Source organism: Carcharhinus amblyrhynchos, chromosome 12, assembly GCF_965287045.1.
Source record: "Carcharhinus amblyrhynchos chromosome 12, sCarAmb.v2.hapA, whole genome shotgun sequence".
Lineage (NCBI taxonomy): Eukaryota > Metazoa > Chordata > Chondrichthyes > Carcharhiniformes > Carcharhinidae > Carcharhinus > Carcharhinus amblyrhynchos.
The window spans coordinates 62,968,018-62,984,854 of NC_137335.1; the positions used below are offsets into that span (position 1 = coordinate 62,968,018).

The window sequence follows — 16,837 nt, forward strand, 5'->3', positions numbered from 1 at the left end:
GGTATAGAGGGATATGGGCCAAATGCGGGCAATTGGGATTAGCTTAGGAGTTTAAAAAAAAAGGGTGGCATGGACAAGTTGGGCCGAAGGACTTGTTTCCATGCTGTAGATCTCTATGATTAAAAGCAGGGACATTGAGCTGTATCAAAGGAATTTCTGGGAGCTATGGCATACCTTGGATTTGGTCCCAGAAGTAAGGAACCCTAAAGATCCTATGAAGTATAAGTTTCTACAATGCATGGACTGCAGTGGTTCAAGACAGCAGCACACCAGCACCTTCTCGAGGGCAGTTAGGATTGTCAATAAATGCTGATTCAGCCAGTGATACTCACACCCCATGAGTGAATTTAAATAAAAGATCACTTTTGGGTGAAAATCCAAGTAGAAAGGGAATATCCTGTTAAGATTTTCAAATTTATGAAATAGTGCTAAGCACTGGCTTTGCTTAACTCTTATACAGTAAACCGTGAAATCCTGTGGCGTAATTCTTTCAGTTCATAACTGGGAGAGGGAATTCCTTTTTTAAGAGTTATTGATGCCTAACAAGATCATAACAGTATGTAGTTGTAGAAAATTCTAACTTCAATTTCTGTTTTCAAGATTGGAAATTAAATCCACTTACAAACATTGATAATATCAAAACACTTCGTGAATTCCAGAGTTCCAGCAAAATTTAAATATGCACTATTTGTGGATTCTTTCTATTTGTTCACTGGTTTGAACAGAATGCTCTGAAAAGGCTACACACGAACCAACTAGGCACAACCCGCTTGAGAGTTGTTTAAACCCTCTGTATAATAAGTTTTACATTCAACTGATACCCTATGAAGTATTTCCAAGATAATAAATATAAAAGAGTGACTATACAGCAAAATTCACCACTAAGATAACTAAATACTGAAGCTTTTATGCCAAAAAGTAAATGTCTGAAATGTTATGATTACTAAAGATGTGCATAATGCATGTGGATGCATCATTAATAGCTGTAGTCTAAAGCTTATATCCCAGAAATGCACTGGTCTGCTCTGTCACTGAAAAGCCGTCAGACTTGCTATCATTGAAAATAGGCAAAGCTTGTTTATGCTTCAACGGCTGTTCTTCAAATGGGCTTTCTTTCAAGTGAATACTCCATTTTTTCCTGCAGTATTTTTTTAACGTTTTAATCTAATTTTGGAATTGAGATTATTTGAAACCTCTTAAGCTTTGTAAACATGGTTCGCATCCATCTTCATTCAAACCCATTGCTCACATCAGTAATAGCCTTGTAATCGCTCCCAGACGTCCATTATTCTGTTTTTTTATTGCAGTAATGCAAGCACTAAAATTTAATCTGGTTTTTAAAATCTCTCTAAATTGAGTAATGCCTGGAAAGTAGTCTATTCAGTCCAAAAGTTTAAAAAAAACACATGTTTTTGCTGCATTATGTGATACAATCTGCATTTCTGCAAGATGTTTCATGTAGAAAAGCATCCCATAGCACTTTAGAGTGAGCAGAGAAGGGAATGGGTATTGAACCAGGGTCCAAGAGTTGAAGACATACCAAAAGTTTTGTTTAGAAGATTTTATAGCTTGAAAGAACTAATTAAGCAGAGGAATTTTCAAGGCTAAGGTCCAAAGATTAGGGCCACTGCAGTTCTTGATAAAGCTAAGAATGAATGTATGGAGGGAAGGAAAATGCACTGAAATACAAAGTTGAGCAAGTAAAGGAGGGAATGTAAGACTGGAGGAGATTGAAAGGAAATTGTTGCTGAGGATGCCTGACTTGTAATGGGACAGTTAGGATGGGAGCCACATTAAGGTGGTAGATGGCCACCATGTGGTAACCTGATTAGAGACTGCTCTTCAATTGGAAAAGATCAGGGCCTAGTCGAAAGGCTCTGAGCACAGCAGGAAGGAGGGAGGGAGAGAAAGATTGGGACATAGCTGACAGTGGATCTGAAGATCATGGCCACAGGGACAGATCCCAGCCACAGACTTCCTTGCAGGTCTGGGGAAGCATTCTTGCTCCCCTTGACTCATCTCCTCTGATTTTTATTTTGTTGTGTACCCCTGATCAAGCTTACATTTGCAATACCCTTAATTTTTTTGCGAGACGTTGCACTGTTGGTATTTTGAAGGACAAGATTTGTGTGCAGCCTGCACAGTAACTTCAGAGTTGCCGAATGGTCATGTGTCTGCGCTCCTTCGAGGGAACATTGCCCACAAATAATGCTCATTAAAGCGCTTGCATTCTGTAGCTGGCAGCTCCACCCTTCAGCTACTGAATTTCTCGTTTTTCTAACCATGTAATCCTTTAAGGTATCCTCGCTGTTCTAATTCTGACCTTTTGCGCGTCACCAATTTTAATTGCGGCACCATTGGTAGCTGTGCTTTCAGTTGCCTGGTCCCTAGTTTCTAGCTTTTCCTTCTTAAACCTATGTTTTATTACATTAAAAATATTATTGTAAATAGAGATAGTTATTGGTGAGCCCTGAGAAAACTAGGTGAACAGTGTTAATTTCAAATGGCTGCCAAAAGTAAATTGGAACGTAACCTAATTTAAAGGTTATAATCACAGTCCTGCCTGTCCAGAGTGGGTTACTCAGGTGCCTAAACCCGTTGCAGTTAAAATAGAAATTTGTGCTGGTCTGAGGCTAGAATTCACTTATTTACCAACTTAACCTCCAACTTCCACCCTGTTGGGGTGCAAAAATTACCCCCAGCGAATTAATCAATTCAAATACAACTATGCTATGGAGTTTGTTCAAACAGTGGCCCTCCATTTAAAATTTTTTCAAATTTGATTTGTTCCAAACACTTATTTTAGAAGAGACTTACCAGCCTATTATGTTCAAATTGGGTACTCTGCCCAACTTCTAAGAGCGCATGCAGGCCAGCATGCATTTGCGGAAGAACAAATTAAAATAAAACATTCTATTATAGATCAATGCAGCATTTCTAATTTTTCTTTAACTTACTTGGAAATAAGGGATCATGACAGTTACTACAAAGATTTTTTTATTCTTTCATGGGATGTGGGCCTTGCTGGCTGGGACAACATTTGTGCTCATCCCTAATTGCCCTTGAGGGGGCATTTAAGAGTCAACCACATTTCTGGAATCATATGTAGGGCAGACCAGCTAAGGACAGAAATGGAAAGAAACTTTGGGACTTGGGAGTAAATTTAAGGAAAAGGTGGACAGATTTTTAATTAGTTAGGGTTTTAAGGGCTATGGTGAATGAGCAGGAAAGTGAAATGAGGCCAAAATGAGATCAGCCATGTTTGTATTAAATGGCAGAGAAGGCTCAAGGGGCGAAATTGCTTATTCCTGCTCCTAGTTTTTATGATACTTATTAATCCCTTCCCAGAAACATAGTGAACTGGAAGGGTTTCTATGACAACCAATGATAGTTTTGTGGTCATCATTAGACTTCCAGATTTTTAAAATCCAATTCAAATTTCACCATCTGCTGTGGTGGGATTTCAACCTGGGTCTCCAGTGTATCACCCTCAGTCTCTGGAATATTAGTCCAGTGACAATACCACTACGCCACTGTCTCCCCCTAAAACCAATTATTTAATCAATATAGCTTTTTTTTCCCAAGATTTGATGCTTTCTGCAGCAGATTGCTCTTTTACTAACTCTAAATAGCAAATTGCATCATGAAATTAATGCACTGATGCTTGTTTTGATATAATGAATTCAGTAGGTTTGGATGTTTAGAAATGTATGTCATCCTATTCACAAAATGATTTGATCTTTTATTAACCATTTTGCTATTGTTCTAGGCCAAATACTTCATACTGATGTGATTTACATACTTGGTCAAGGAGCGCAGCGTGAAGCTGAAAAGATAAGGCATTTGCTTCATAAATACAGGTGTGACAGCTGTACTTTGCATCTAACATTGCTACACCTAATTTTCTGATGTGATTTTCAAATGAATGAAGTAATGAATTTTTTTTGGCACAGATATTAAATAATGCATGTAATAAACAAAAGGCATCCATTTTATCCGATTATCTTATTCTGATTTTGTATGGTGAAACAAAAAAGAGCTAAAATCATGTCTAAATTTAATAAGGCAACATAGTGAAAGTTCATTCGTGGTGATTTCCAATGAAATATAAATTTGATCTGACCCAGACACACTAAGTCATGTTGTTTAAGATAAGTATTGTGCCAAAAATATTCAGAAGACCAATTATGTCTGAATAAGCGATCGTTTTATATTAGAAGCCAATGTCCTTGACCTGATTGGAGATAAATTTGGCTAAAGTACTTTATAAATTTATTTTAGGACAGTAGTCCTTTATTTTGTGTTTGAAGATCTGATTCTTTTTGGGTGAAGATCCTTTTAAAAGTGTCAGGCAAAAGGTCTATCTGTAGTTTTAAGAAGAATACGTTGAACTTCAATTAAATCTTTAATGATATAATTAATATATGAATATCTTTAATGGGTTCAATGCTGCATATGGATTTTTTGCACAGGAAAGAGAAAAGAACTCACTTAGAAAAAGTTCAGGAAGGAGAATTCCTTTCTTTTGGTCTTTAAGGAAGCTTGTAAGCTATCCATGTTCCCTAACTGTCATTTGTTGTGATTGTTACAGATGATGTATATATGTTTTTAAGTTTTTCCCTTCATTGGACTAAATTATAATGGTTGCCAAGGGTGCATGCAGTTCAGATATGGAGTATTTGTAAATGTTGGTATCCTGGAAAATAATTCACAGAAGGCCAGAGGAACTTAAAACCATGAAGAGTGTAACCAAGCCATTTTACACAAAAACCTTTGGTAAATACGAGTGCCTATCCTCAATCTGCCTTAAATTGACAATTCCTTTATTTTTAGTGGGTTAATTGGATTTTTAATCTACGGCACTTGAGTTAATGGGGAGAAACCCATTTACCCTGAAATTCAAACCACACACCATTCTTTGGAATCCAAATGTAATATATCACAGTTCATGAGATTGAACACAAGTTTTTACAGTGTAAGAAAACAAAAGAGTTCAACTACATCGGCACTTGATCAATCCTTCAGAGCAAAATGAGCAGTTAATCATCTTGACAGCCTATTCTTTTGTAGAAACAGTCTGCAGAAAAAATGTACGTGATTGAAAATATTTCTTTGCAGAGACCGTGATTTTCTTTTCCTATTTTTTGTAAGTGAACTCAATTTTTAAGCATAAGTCCCAGAATAAAGAAAGGACCTTCAAATGCTGTTAATTTACAGTTTCAATTTATATCCCAGTAATCCAATTATATAAATTTAATATGCGTTGATCTGCAAAGATTTCAGTAATTTGAGGAGAAAGCCAACCAGAAACTTCTTGGAACAATGAGGGATAAGCAATAAATGACTGGCAATAAATTTTGCCAGTCTTGCCTATATATCAAGAACAAACAAAAAATTAATTACATACAATGTGTCTATGTTAGAGTGGAAAATAATTGAACAGAGAATGCAAGCATCAGTGTTTGAAAATGAATGATCCAATAAATTGAGATGCGCTTCAGACTTTCGGCATTGGAGCTTCAAACAATTAATACACTTTCAATAAATTAGTTGGTAAGGTGCAATTTTATTTGATAACTGGCTCTGAAAATATTACAACTTTTTTTATATATACAAGAAGCCAAAATGACAAGTCGCAAAGTTATGCTTTGAAGCAAATTTTTCAACAAGTTGTTTAGGAAGAAATGTAGGGTGCACATAATAATGCAAACCAATTCATTAGAAAGGTCAAGTGATCAGTTTAAATTTGAAGTCTTTTCATGTAGTACTTATAGACTAACAAATTTTCACTTTGTTCATTGAGTGGAGAAATATTTTAATTTTTGGTTGCATTCTGAATTTGGAAATAGAACTATTTGCATTTTTTTTCTTCTGCCTAAAGCTGTTCGACCATTGTTATCGGTAATGGAACTGCTTGCAGGGAAACAGAATCTTTCTTCGCTGATCTGATTAGTAGGAAATATTTTGCTCCACTGGACGTTGTCTACTGGTAAGCGTAAGCGCGCTTCAATTTTCTTCTTCATTATCATGTTTGCCACTAGAACTGATGCTTTGTTCAAAGTAAAACTTGTTTGTCAAGATTTGCAAGCTATATGTTCACTGATGCCTCTGATGGAATGAAAATTGCACTTAATCAATTTATAAAAGGATTTTATGATGATGGTGAGGAGTTGCTAAAAAGTGGGAAATTTTACCCATTGAGAGTGACGTCTGCCTCAGACTTGAAGCAGTAGACCTCAAATTCTTGAAAATTGATCACAGCTGACAGGAAAAAAATAAATGTTCTGAGACTCTTGGCACTCGTTTTCCTGCCGACTGGTTTGGGCAGTTTTAAGCCAGCAGCTGAAACTAACTGCAGTGTGAATAAGTGGAAAACGCGCATGCAGTCCTACGCTTTGATGTAGATCACAGCTTACTTTTCAAACTCCTGCAAACTTGGAAAATGAGGACAAATGCTGACAATCAGGAATGTTTTTGTGCAGTGCTATGAATATTCAACTAGTACATACAAACAAAATTTATCATCAAGCTAAAGATGATATGAGGAGGATCATTAACAACGTAGTGTAAGTGGTGTGCTGAGGGACAGTTAATTCCAGAGCTTTGGGTTTTGATAGCTAAAGGTATATCTGCCAATGAGGGCGCAAAGGAGTGAGGGAGGAAGTTCCAGATATCAGGAGGATTGTGTCTAAATGAATTTATACATAAGAACGAGAGGGTTAATTTAGAGACCTTGGACTGGGATCCAGGAATGATGGGTGAGCGGTACTTGATGCAGAATATGATAATGGCAGTAGAGTTTTGGAGGAGCCCAAGTTTATGGAAGTTCAGAAACCAGAGAGGAGAGAATTAGAGTAGCTTGGGTTTGCAGGACAAAGCCTGGATGAAGCTTTCTGCAGCAAATGGGTTGTCTGTGTGGAGTTTGCACATTCTCCCCATATCTGTGTGGGTTTCCTCCAGGTGCTCTGGTTTCCTCCCATGGCCCAAAAATGTGCAGGCTGGGTGGATTGGCCATCTAAATTGTCCCTTAGTGTCAAGGGATTAGTTAGGGTAAATGCATGAAGTTATGGGGATAGGGCCCGGGTGGAATTGTGGTTGATGCAAACTCGGTGGGCCAAATGGCCTCCTCCTGCACTGTAGGATTCTTTGTCATGATGATAGAAGTGTGCATCCCCACCTTTGATCAGACCTAGCTTCCTTTATCAAAACTGCCTGTTGCACTAGGGCAGATATTCACAGTCGTCTTTTCTGCTGGTTATCTTGGTCACCATGATTGAGACAATTGCGATATCTGCTTCTGGTGCTTTCCCATCACATTCTTTCTTCAAGCTTTCAGCTCTCTATAGTTTTTTCCAGCACTCCATATGCTGTCCTTCGTGCTTCTTGTTGATGAGACCTATCTCATATCCTCTTTACCTCTATTCCTGCTAAACTGACTGCCCAAATTCCCTTCTTTGCTTTCATGTTAGATGAATATAACTGGCTTTCCCTTGTCAGCTACTGATGTAAACTTTTTCAGAATTATTATAATCAAGTTTCATCTCAACTGAAATCCATCTATGCACTTTATCTTTGCCACCTACTGCTCAAATTCCGACCTACCTGGATAATACTCCTCTTGTTCCCACGATCAACATTACGTGTTCGGAGGATGCTGAGCCAAAGTGTGGTATTCGTCCCCAGTTGCAAAAAGCTACTGAAACATTAGGGGTGCATCTGAGATTTCTTTGCAGTAAATAGATTCTCAAAAATCCATTGCATTTAGTGGAAATTTTGTGCTGCATACTTTTGAATTTATGAACTCAAATACATCTGCGATAGTTTATGTTGTAATTAATAAAATCTCATATTTAAAATCATTTCTCAGAATTAAACCAGATTTGAAAGAAAGCTAAACTAGCCTTGGCATTGATGGAAGTAAAATTTGTGCCTGTTCACTGTTTCTGTCACCGTACTCTGAGCAGGATAGGGAATTCACCTATTTAGTCACTCCACTGGAAACCTGGAATCATATTCCTAAGCAATGGAAATAAAAACATATATGCGAGATGGTGCATGCATTGACAAAAAGGAAATATTATTTCTTTCGCGGCAAAGAGGAAAAGGTGGAGAAAAATATTTAGAGGGACTAAGGACCCCCAAGTACTTTAAATTATAGATCTATCAAAATTGATTTATTGTGACATCTGTTTTAACTTTACACTGAATTCCACAAAAGTTTTAGAAGCAGAATTTTAGTTTATTTAAAACTTCCTATCTTTCCCTCTTTCAGTGCTGTTATTATATTGTACAGCTTTCAAACATGAATATCATGTGAAAAAAGCAAAGTGTGGATAAAACAGGAGAGGCATTTTGGGGGAAAGATGTGTAAATGAATTATTTAAATTAAGTATAGTGGTGAAAAAGAGGCCATAAGAAACTGATACTTTTTGAGTTTATAAATACCATCTGGACTTTATTTGACACTAATCACAAATGAAAAACAAATATTTCTTACTGTGCCTTTTAGTGATGATTGTTCTCCTGCTTTTATGTGTTCTAGTCCAACATAAATAATATTAAGATTTTTTTCATAGCTTCTCTACCGGATCTTTCGTTATTGACTGGGATTTGTATTGGGCTTCTGCCCAGTGCAAATTTCATCTAGTCATGAGGTTTTCTGTAACAAATCTTTTTCCATTGCCAACACCAGTATAGATTCTGACTGTTATTTATTAGCTTTATCTGTTCAAGCCAAGGGTGCAGCGTACTATAACTGAAGCAGATGTCTCAAATGATCATTTTTATTCATTGTTTTCATTAGACAGACTAATTGTGAACCCTCAAATGGGCATACAGGTCTGAGAATACCCAGTGCTAAAACATTGTCAAACACTTGCTAGATTTGAAGTTCAGAAATGTGAGCATTTTGTTTTGAGGATTCAATGAATTTCATCCCGCATGTAAGCTGTTGCACGTACTGCTGCATCTGTTCTTAAAGATTCTATTCAACCTTTAAAACAAATCTCAAATTTTATACATTCCAGCTGAGGTGTTTGTTATTTCTCTGCGCCAACTGTTTGTGTTCTTGATATGAATTAGTCTCCTTCAGTTGCATTATTCACAGTAAATACTAACAATCTCTTTGTTGTAGGCACAGTGTAAGGAATTGGGCTGCTTTGCTCACAGATCAGTTTGAGCGCTTGTTTGAAAAAGCCCTTTGAATTGTAAGATATAGTATTCATGTTGAATATCCTCATCAGTTCACTATAATAAAAATATTGAGATTCAATTTTAATAGAATCAATTGGATGTCTTAATCCTTTAACTGAAAGGGGAATGTAAATCATAGCATTGTGCTCAGGAATAATACCTCACATTCCCTATTCCCGGGTGTTGCTGAATTTCCAGTGTTCGAATTCCCATAAAGTTGTGATCCATCTTTGTTCCCAGCAGCAGTTTAAAAATTATGAAATTCAGGACTGACATACTTTTGAACTGCTTTTTGCTAGACTGTGTTATGCCAAATAATACTGGGGAAGAAGCATTTGTTTCTGACTTTGATGTCCTTACTTCTATTTAACGTCCAGTTGACTGCTTTAATTCATATATTTTGTGTCTTTTATGGATTCTAGTCCCTAATAGCTCTTATACTGAAATAGCTTGGAGGATTGACTTGCTTACCAAATTTGTGTTAACCCCATGGTAAATCCTTGTCTCCTTTCTCCTGTACCCCATGCTGTTGTTAACACCACTTCAAACTCACCAACTGTATTGCACTTTTGAGTTGGGTTGGTTTCCTCTGATAGAGGAAGGGAAGGTTGAACGGAAAGCCAAACTTTTAGCTGTCTTTGAGTCTTTTAGGTTTTCTTTTGAGGGACGTTGGCCATACTGGACATGTTAAACATGGAAAGAAAATTTATTTCTGCCTGAGCTGTTATAGTACACAGTTGTTAGCAAGAAGATTGATGAACTCACTGATGCTGTGTTGTAAGGCACTTGATGATCAAATAAGGCAGCACTTAAGAAACATAATTGTGTCTAAAAATGTTGTCAAGTCTCTCCATTATTACTGGGCAAAATGGACGGCAACTTCAGACGTCTGCACCTGTGCAAGTAAATGTGGAAATCCAGACGTTGCTGTCCAAAAATCCTGTTTCTCAGAAGATGAGCTGTTGCAACTTTTGAGGATGGATTCTACACGGATATCATTGTGAATGAAAGTAAACATTTACTATTACTGCACAAATGACTGAAGAATGAGGCTTAAACTTTCAGTCAGGAGTGACTGCATTTCTTCTGACGGAATAAGTGATAATTACTGCTGAGCAATCCCTCTGGCCTAAAAGTTTTATTTTACAAGTGCGGAGTCTTATTCCCTGAAAATTAATGTTAGAGATTTTAAATAAATAAAAATTAGGGTTAAAGAATTACATTTAGTTTCTCCCTTAATACCATATAAATAGAATCATAGAATCCCTACAGTGCAGAAGGAGGCCACTCAGCCCATCAGGTCTGCACTGACCACAAACCCACCCAGGCCCCATTCCTCTAACCCCACATATTGACCTTGCTAATCCCCTGACACTAAGGGACAATTTAGAATGGCCAATCAACCTAACCTGCGCATCTTTGGACTGTGAGAGAAAACCGGAGCACTTGGAAGAAACCCACGCGGATGTGGGGAGAATATGCAAACTCTACACGGACGGTGACCCGAGGCCGGAACTGAACCCAGGTCTGTGGCACGCTGTGAGGCAGCAATGCTAACCACTGTGCCCCCGTGTTGCCCTAAAAATGTTCCGACCTATATTTTGTTTTCTGTACAATGATTTAAATGTAATTTATAATCCCTGTTCTTTACTGCTTGCTTTGCCATCTGTGAGGACTTTCAATCTGATTGGTTGATCAGCCTCATTATTCCTTGACCATTTAATAGACGTCCTGTTGAGGGTGCTGAATTCAGAGCCTCAGAAAAGAGGAAACCTGCGCTCTCCAAAATTTTGTCAGCAACTTTTTTCATAGTGAAGAGCGACGACCATTCATTAGCTGCTGCTTGCAAAATCTGGACAATTATAATTGGGGAATTAAAAAAAAAATTGCCCTTTGCCTCAGGAGTTCATGATCAAGATAAGAGCGTATGATCTATGTTTAAGCTGTTGTTCTCGTATTGAACAACTCTCTTTTTAATAAAACAATTTATTTAAGTCGAACTCATTAAAAGATTTGAGAAGACGGAGTCGTGACGGGTGACAGTTACAGAGAAAACTGGCAAAATGAATTTGCTTTTTTAAAGGTGAGAACAAAATGCGCTTGGGTTCAATATTAAATAAAATTTACCGTGTTCCTTCTCCATCCAAAAACCCTATAACCCTTTGCTTAATCCCCTTTATTATTCATGGACTTTCATCTCTATCATCTGTTCTCAGTTGGTCTAAACTAGCTGGCATCTGTCTACCTGTTGACCCATTTTTACAACATTTTAAATACCTGTTTTGGTTTGGCTCCGCCCATGTGCTTCTCATGTTATGTTTGACTTTTTTTTCTTCTGCATCACTGCCTGTTAGGTATGGTTAACATGCAGTTCCACATTTTGATAATTGAGCCTCAAGGACACGGGGCTGTGAAAACAGCAGGTCTGGTTGCAGAAATGAAAGTAGTTCAATGGCAGTCATATTATTTACCTGATTGGCACATTGAACCTGTGGCATTCATTTTCTATTCAAACAGCATTAATCTGTATTTCATCAGGTACCTGCCATGCTGTAACTTTAGATGCGTCCTTGAGACTCGGATTACTCTTTTGAGTTGCCATTATTTTTATTAATGTACCATGAAAGAAGTACACTAAAGAGAGTCAACATCAAAGACTCCTTTTAAAAGGAAATGGCTGATGTGAATCCCTTGGTATTAAATGTTGTCTGTCAAATCATTTGGCTATATTGCATCCTTTCGCAAATCCTTGAAAAAGAATTAATTGCAGGTGTTGCTGGGGATTACAGTATTTTCAAAAAGTTGGAAAAATTGAGCTAGTTAGGATGATTTGTGTTATGGTCCATAATTGAAGGACAAAGATTTATTTTTGCAGTTGTACATGGGTTAATTGCCTGATTTCACTCTATCTGAGTGTAGGTACAGCTTGGAGACAAAGCATTTCTTCAAAGGATTCTGTCTTTTAGCTAACTGTTTCACTGAGGAAAAAAGGAAGTTCTGTTTTTTAATGTAATAAGTTTATTCCACATTAACCTTTCATTGTATGTTGAAATCACATCAAGACTTGTCTTTTCTGTATTCAACTGTATAGAGAAACGACTATTAAAAGGTAAGTGGCAAAAAACATTCTTATTGTTTTGCATGGTTATAGTATATTGCAACACCTTAAACTGTCTCCTTAAATGCAAATACATTTTTACAGCACAGAATGTTTGTTTTTGTCTTTGTGGTGACCTGTCGCTTTATTTCAAATATGAAATATGCCACACAGTGTGTTTTTATCAACTGTCTTGGTTTGTGTCAGTGGAGATCACGCTGACAGGCTGCTGAGGTTTGATTACAATAAGGATGAGGTTGAATGGTTCAGGGTTTAGACCTGCATGATTCTGCCTGGAGGCAGCAATCAGAAAGAATGAAATACTTATATCCTGCACTAGTTTAATCAACTTTAGTCAACCACCAACCTTGGCACCAAAAGTGTCAGGTTGAAAATGCACAACCATAGCTTTGCATGTGTTAAATATAATGCAGTAGTGCTTAATAAAGAAATATCATGAATTTAGAATCCCATATTCCTGACAATAAACATTGCTGTAGTAACACTACTGACAATTCTCTTCAGTAGGATCTGATTTATATAGCTGATTTTCCGACAAAATGTTTAGTACTTTGTCAGAACTTTATGTAATGAAGACATTATTGAACTACTTTATAATAACATTAAAGGAAGACAAAAATATGTGATGCTGAGCGGTGAAAAGGAGCTCATTTAAAAGCCAGAGTTATTTACAGTCCCTTCCTCAAACGTTTCATGAGTTCTCTGAAGCATTTGGTGGTGGCTGATGAACCTAGTATTAAGTTTGAGATCTTCTCTCACTGACCCCTAGGGTTATGTGGATGGAATTGGTTGATGCAGTTACTACATGGTTTCTCAAGCTGGTTGATTGGCACAACCCGTGTTTGTTTGTGAAGTTTGTGGGATAGGGGAGTCTCAGTGATCGGGTAGGTTGAGCTCCCAGGGCAGGGTAGAGTAAAGGATTAGGGTAGCCCATGAGGCTAAGGCGAGACGTCGCCTGATGCAATTTTTCAAAGCCACCTTGGATCTTTTAGATAAGATGAAGTGTCAGATCAAGCCCAAGGGGATGGGGTGCAATGCCTCATCTTGTCAGCTTGGATCTTGTTTGTCCCTCTTGTGGGGTCTATGAATTGGATTCAATTTTAATTTAGATTTTTGGATGGAATAAATTTTTTTTTAAAAAGTGCGGGATATCCATAGGCAGAATATAATGCTATCAAGAAGTACTCAACATTATGGACCAGAGTTTGCTTTCAGCTATTTAATACCTTTGCCCTTGCCGCAGACTTTTGAGGAAGTTTTGCACTGAAACCTGCAGTGGCGAGCCATTTCCTTCACCCTCTGCAGGGAGTTTGGGACGTGCTCAAATAGGACAAGCAACTGTGCGCCATCTTAATCAATCAATTTCAGTAATGGACAGTGCAGAATTTTAACTGGAGTCCATTAAAGTATTTTATTCAATTACTTAGAGAAAATGAAATAAACAGAAGGAAAGATTGGTCTAAAAGAGACGAGTCAGAAAAAAAAAGAACTTCTAAAAAATTCTCAATTATATTGCTGAAAATATTATTGTGAAGTATGGTGCAATGCCCTATACTGTACCTGGTCTAAGTTGCCCCGATTTATTTCATTTTTTGATTTGATCCATTTGGGCCACAAGGTTGCCTCAGTAGATAACCATACTGTAAATAATCATTCTTTACAAATTGTGACAATATCAACAAAATGCATGCCATTCTTAATGACTGGCCCAAATTCGTATCCGTTGGACCTGCTGCTAAGTTTGACCACCGAAGCTGCAAAAATATTTGTTTGGACTGTGTAAGAGTAACGTGCAGCCCTGTATGTTTGGACTGTCCAGGGCTCTCAAAAGCGATGTCCCCTTTTTGCCCGATCTTATTGATGAGGCCTGTAGAACATCAATTCGCCAGATGGTTGAGCAAGTTGCTAAAACCAATTTTGATCAAGTCTTTCACGTACAATCCTTCACTTTTGTGAAAACCATGCAGGCCTTGCATATCAATGGCCAAGACAAAGAGTGTCCGTGTCACTCCCATTAGCCTTGCTGTTCTCTTGGATCTGCTCTTATACTTACCAGCCTTGCTATTCCCATAGCTAACTCCAACTATTCCCCTAAGTCAACTCCTTTATCCTCCCTTGCTTTTTTTTATTCTCTTGCCAGCTCTCACTCTTGGGCAACTTGGCAGCCATATCCAGTTCTCTGCATTTAACTGTATATGAATGGTTCATTGCTTTCAAATTTAGATTTTTACAATGCTGAATGCGTTTGGCCTGACCTGTATCTCTACAACCAAATCCAGTGTTTTATCTTCTCACTCATCACTGAGATCATTATGTGGCTTGACATTGTTTGTAAAGAATTCCCTGTACAGCTTCACCTGTTCACGTTTATCATGTTTATGCGCTCAGTACTATATTTTAAAGAGAAACCTGTTGCTTCCCAAAATTCAAATTAAACTTTCTTTTATTCTTACCAATTTCCATCGTCCCCTCCCATGTTGGGAGGTTGGTTGTGCTGGCATTGGCTATCTTTTGGTATTTCATCAATTAGTTGTGCAATAAATGGCTCAATGTTAAATTATCAGTTCTAGGTCATTATTGTTTCCTAATCACAAGCACCTATGCACAGTGGCATAGTGGCTAACACTGCTGCCTCAGAGCCAGGGATCCTGATTTGGGTCACTGTCTTTGTGGAGTTTGCACATTCTCCCATCTCTGCGTGGGTTTTCCCCAGGTGCTCCGATGTCCTCCCACAGTCCGAAGGACGTGCTGGTTTAGGTACATTGGCAATGCTAAATTCTCCCTCTGTGTACCCGAACAGGAGCTGCAGTTTCACAGTAACTTCATTGCAGTGTTAGTATAAGCCTACTTGTGACACTAATAAATAAACTTTTACCCTTTTTGTATATAAGGATGAAAATTCTTTTCAGTGCTATTAATTTCCCCCTTCTCTCTTGTGACTCCTAAGAACATAAGAACGTAAGAAATAGGAGCAGGAGTAGGCCATCTAGCCCTTCGAGCCTGCCCCGCCATTCAATAAGATCATGGCTGATCTGAAGTGGATCAGTTCCACTTTCCCGCTTTCTCCCCATAACCCTTAATTCCCCTGTCTATCAGAAACCTATCTACCCGTGACTTAAATATATTTAGTGAGGTAGCCTCCACCACTTCAACGGGCAGAGAATTCCAGAGATTCACCACCCTTTGAGTGAAGAAGTTCCTCCTCAACTCCGATCTAAACTACCCCCCCCCCCCCCCCCCCCGTCTTGAGGCTGTGGCCTCTAGTCCTGCTATCCTTTCTAAGCACTAAGAAAGATATAGAAAAGCAACAACATATGAATAGACGAATATTCAACAGTAATTTTCTGAAAGGAATTGGATGTATCTTGAAAAGGAAATTTTTGCAGGGTAATGGGGAAAGAGCAGGGGAGTAGAATTAGCTTTTTCAAAAAACTGACATGGGCATGAGGGGCCAAGTAGCCATGTTTTATGCCCTCTGTGGTTTATTTGCCAGACTCTTTGTTGCCACAAAATCCTTTTATGATCATGAGAGAAGGCAGACCTTTTTAAATAATCTAAATGTTCTCCAAATAAGGAGTTTTTGGACATGTCCAAATATAGTTATTATTGAAATATTGATATGAACTATTTTGTTATAAAAACCTATACTGTGCATTTACTTTAAGAAGTGTGTGTGTATTATTATCGATATATAGATACATACGGAAAACTTGATTTAAAAAAAGTCTTAGTAGTTACAATGTGTGAAAGCGGCTTCAATTTGTACCGCTCTGTAGAAGATATTGTTGCATGTGCATACTGTGTATCAATTGTTTGGGAACAGGGCAAGGCTGTATTTCCTTGGAATTTAATTTGCATATTAAAGAGAAGTAACTGGATTGTAACGACAGCATTGCTGTAGTTCCAAACTGAGGCGTAGGTAGGTAACTGAAGAAAATGACCTGATTCTCTCTCCCAAGTCACACACCATATATGGGTGTATATATAATTCTTCTTTCGTTGTTGCTGCATCAGAATCCTGGAATTTGCAACCTAACACCATTGTGGGATCACCATTACCATCAGGTTTGCAGCAGGTCAAGGCTTGGACCTAGTGTTGCTTATCACTTGAGAATAAAAATGTAAAAAGAAAAAATACAACTGGCTCACCTGGACTGGCAGCAGGAAAATAAGAGCTATTATTTCATCCTCCTTGGACTGCACTATTTTTTGCTAAAGGTAGAATATCTGGCGAAGTTAGCTTTAAAATCATTCAAACCTCTAACCCTCTTATAGTAGAATAATGGTAGTCTTTGGGCAGAATCGTGGCTCAGTAGTTAGCACTGCTGCCTCACAGCACAAGGGACCTGGGTTCAATTCTGGCCTCCGGTCACTGTCTGTGGAATTTGCACATTCTCCCTGTGTCTGCATGGGTTCCTCCGGGTGCTCTGGTTTCCTCCCACAATCCACAGATGTGCAGGTTAGGTGAATTGCCCATGCTAAATTGCCTGTTAGTATCCCAGGATGTGTGGATTACTGGGATAAATA

General features: G+C 38.0%; 1 protein-coding gene across 3 annotated transcripts in view; it reads left to right on the forward strand.

Moving 5' to 3' along the window:
* srbd1 (S1 RNA binding domain 1) overlaps positions 1-16,837 on the forward strand; it is a 240,207-nt gene that overhangs the window by 59,407 nt on the left and 163,963 nt on the right. For all 3 annotated transcript variants that reach the window (XM_080200634.1, XM_080200635.1, XM_080200636.1), the window contains 2 exons: positions 3,770-3,860; positions 5,882-5,989. In XM_080200634.1, the coding sequence (XP_080056760.1) occupies positions 3,770-3,860; positions 5,882-5,989 (199 nt within the window). The remainder of the gene's footprint in view (positions 1-3,769; positions 3,861-5,881; positions 5,990-16,837) is intronic.